The sequence below is a fragment of the Sinocyclocheilus grahami genome, unplaced genomic scaffold (assembly GCF_001515645.1).
Source record: "Sinocyclocheilus grahami isolate Dianchi unplaced genomic scaffold, SAMN03320097.WGS_v1.1 scaffold888.1, whole genome shotgun sequence".
NCBI lineage: Eukaryota > Metazoa > Chordata > Actinopteri > Cypriniformes > Cyprinidae > Sinocyclocheilus > Sinocyclocheilus grahami.
The window spans coordinates 137,590-140,141 of NW_015506067.1; the positions used below are offsets into that span (position 1 = coordinate 137,590).

Sequence of the window (2,552 nt, forward strand, 5' to 3'; positions counted from 1 at the left end):
TTTTTTACACGGCACCCCTGCTCTCGACAGAAGGCACCCCGGTTGGGAAACACTGGTCTAGAGCAGTGGTTCTCAAATGGGGCCCACGTTTTAATGGGCATTTGGCCGTAACCCAAATATTTAGGCAGCAGCGGTCTGGTCATCTGAAGCACCAGAACATTTCCCAGTGGCCTGATGGTCGTTCTGGCCTGCCTTGCAGTCAGCTTGACGTGTGATAGGCTGATATGTTACATGTAGAATGAACTGACAGACCTCTCAGAATCTATGAATCAGGCTACCGCTGTGTGAAAATGACTCCACACATGACAAACTGAGCTTGAGGGTATACAGGTAAAAAGGGAATTGTATTATGGCATTTGTGGCTGGCTAGCACCACCAGTGCTGAAGACCCGGAGGAAGTGGAGAAAACCCAGATAGAGGAAACTTCCTAATATTGCCATGCAGGGGAAGATTGTGTCTTCTTTGTGAAGGCTATGTGTCATGGGTTAGTGTTCGCTGTGAATTTTAAATGTGTGCCCTTTTAAAAAAAAATTTTTTTTTTTACTGTGTGCGCTAGGGATGGAAAAATGAAGCCTCTTAAATCTTTGAAGGTTTGTTTCGGGAAAAGAGTTGAAATTCAAAGCGTCAGGAGTCTAGGAAACAGTGCCATCTTGTGGTAGGTAAAATTTAAGCAGTCATAAATCAAAGTACGCAGATCGTTAATTTAGTCATTAGGCACAAATAAAAGCCTGACAATGTTAATTTTATTCAGCAATAGCTGAAATGAGAATATCAATCAGCAAAAAGTTGCAAGTAGTAAATTAATAATTAATAAATAATTTGCAATAATTTGTAATACACTTTGACATAACTGAGATACAGTTTACCACCACAATTTGTAACCAAAAACTTTGGCCTATATGATCTTTTAAAACACTCACCGCTTAACCCCAAAGATCTCTGGAGAATGTTTACCAGCAGTAATCGAGCCTGGTCACTTGCTGCTGTCTTCTTCTTGTTGTTGAACACATGGTATCTCTGATCATATTTCTCAACAAGTGTCTTCAACCCATTATTTCTATCAAGGAATTCTTGTATTGTCAGGTTGTCTTCCTTCAGTTCGTCTCCTCTGGTGAAGAGAATCCAGGTTTTATTCAGGCGTTCTTCTCCCAGCAGCTTCTCAATCTTCTCCACAGTTTTTCTCTCTTCTTCAGTGAAACTATCAGCTTTGATGACCAGCAGAAACACACAGTGACCTGATTCACATCTCTGAAGGACATTTTCAATCTTCTGCTGAATCTCATCTTCACTCAGTTCTGGGTCACAGATTCCTGGTGTGTCATAAACATTGACTGGAAACCCATCAACAGTCCCAGATTCAACAGTGTTATCAGGCGTGACAGAACCAGATCTTCTCCTTGATATGAAAGCTTCTCGTCCCAGTATTGTGTTTCCTGACACACTCTTCCCAGCTCGTTTTTTCCCCAGTAAAATTATAAAATTAAGTGCTTTAGGTTCCATTTTTGTTGTGTGGCCTACAACTAAATAGGAAAAAATAGTGTGAGACAGCAAAGACGCAAAGACTTAGTCATTTACTAATTTAGGTTTATTCCCTCTAATCTTTTTTCTCTCTCTCTTTTCATTGAGAGACTTTAATGTTTTGCCCTAACTAGCAATGACTTGTTCACACTGGTTTTGTGACACCAAACCTTTATGAATCCATAAATGTTAATTTTATACTAAATATTTTGTTAAAGTATGTTTTCATAATATACTTCATAGCACCTGTAAGTATTTGTAAGGAGATCAATAATATTGAAACCTAAGCTCTAAGTGCTCCACTCAAAATGCTGCTGCTCTTGTACACATTAAGTTACTATAAGTGTATACCATGATTATGATTTGATTTAATAACAGTAAAACAGAACCAAGCAAGCTTACAGAAATACATGCTGTCTGATAAAATGTAAATTAGATGCCACATAGGAGACTGCAGTGGTGTATTTCATTAGGAGTGGTGTTGTTACGTTTTGTTTATTTTTATTTGTTCTTTTATGCAAATTCCCTGCATAAAAACATTCCCTATTTGTCTGACAGTTTTACGTATTTTTCTTTTTAGTCTGAAAAATATAGTAATGAAAAAAAAAAATCTGATATTTATTGATAAATCCACCAAAGTCTCTCAAATGTTTCAGTGTCTTACTATTAGCTTTACCAGTAAGATTAAATGTCTCCATAAGACTGTCAGTAATACATTTACAGCATATGTTTCCTGAATACAGTTGTATTGTATCATTATACTTCACAGTAATATTAAGTCAAGTTTTACTCTATCACTTTCATGACAAATTTTGTATTTCCTGTTTATTTCTGACTTATCATAGCATATTAAGTCAACGAATAATTGAAAACAACTTTTAAAATGGATCATATTAAGCAGTGCAGTCAAACCTGTTTCTCTCTGTGTGTCAATCTGTCAAGCTCCGGAAGTCCAAATGAAAGTTTTCTGCTGGTCTTTATATAGACACATAAACAGTCGGTGGTTGGTGAAATGACATATCAGAAAGTCAAAG

At 37.0% G+C, this 2,552-nt stretch overlaps 1 protein-coding gene across 1 annotated transcript in view; it reads right to left on the reverse strand.

Moving 5' to 3' along the window:
• Nucleotides 1–743: 743 nt before the first annotated feature.
• Nucleotides 744–2,552, reverse strand: part of LOC107563759 (GTPase IMAP family member 8-like) — a 3,329-nt gene continuing 1,520 nt past the window's right edge. Inside the window, exons 2-3 of the mRNA XM_016248701.1 lie at nucleotides 921–1,520; nucleotides 744–757 (exon numbers count right to left, since the gene is read on the reverse strand). Coding sequence (XP_016104187.1) covers nucleotides 744–757; nucleotides 921–1,520 — 614 coding nt within the window. The remainder of the gene's footprint in view (nucleotides 758–920; nucleotides 1,521–2,552) is intronic.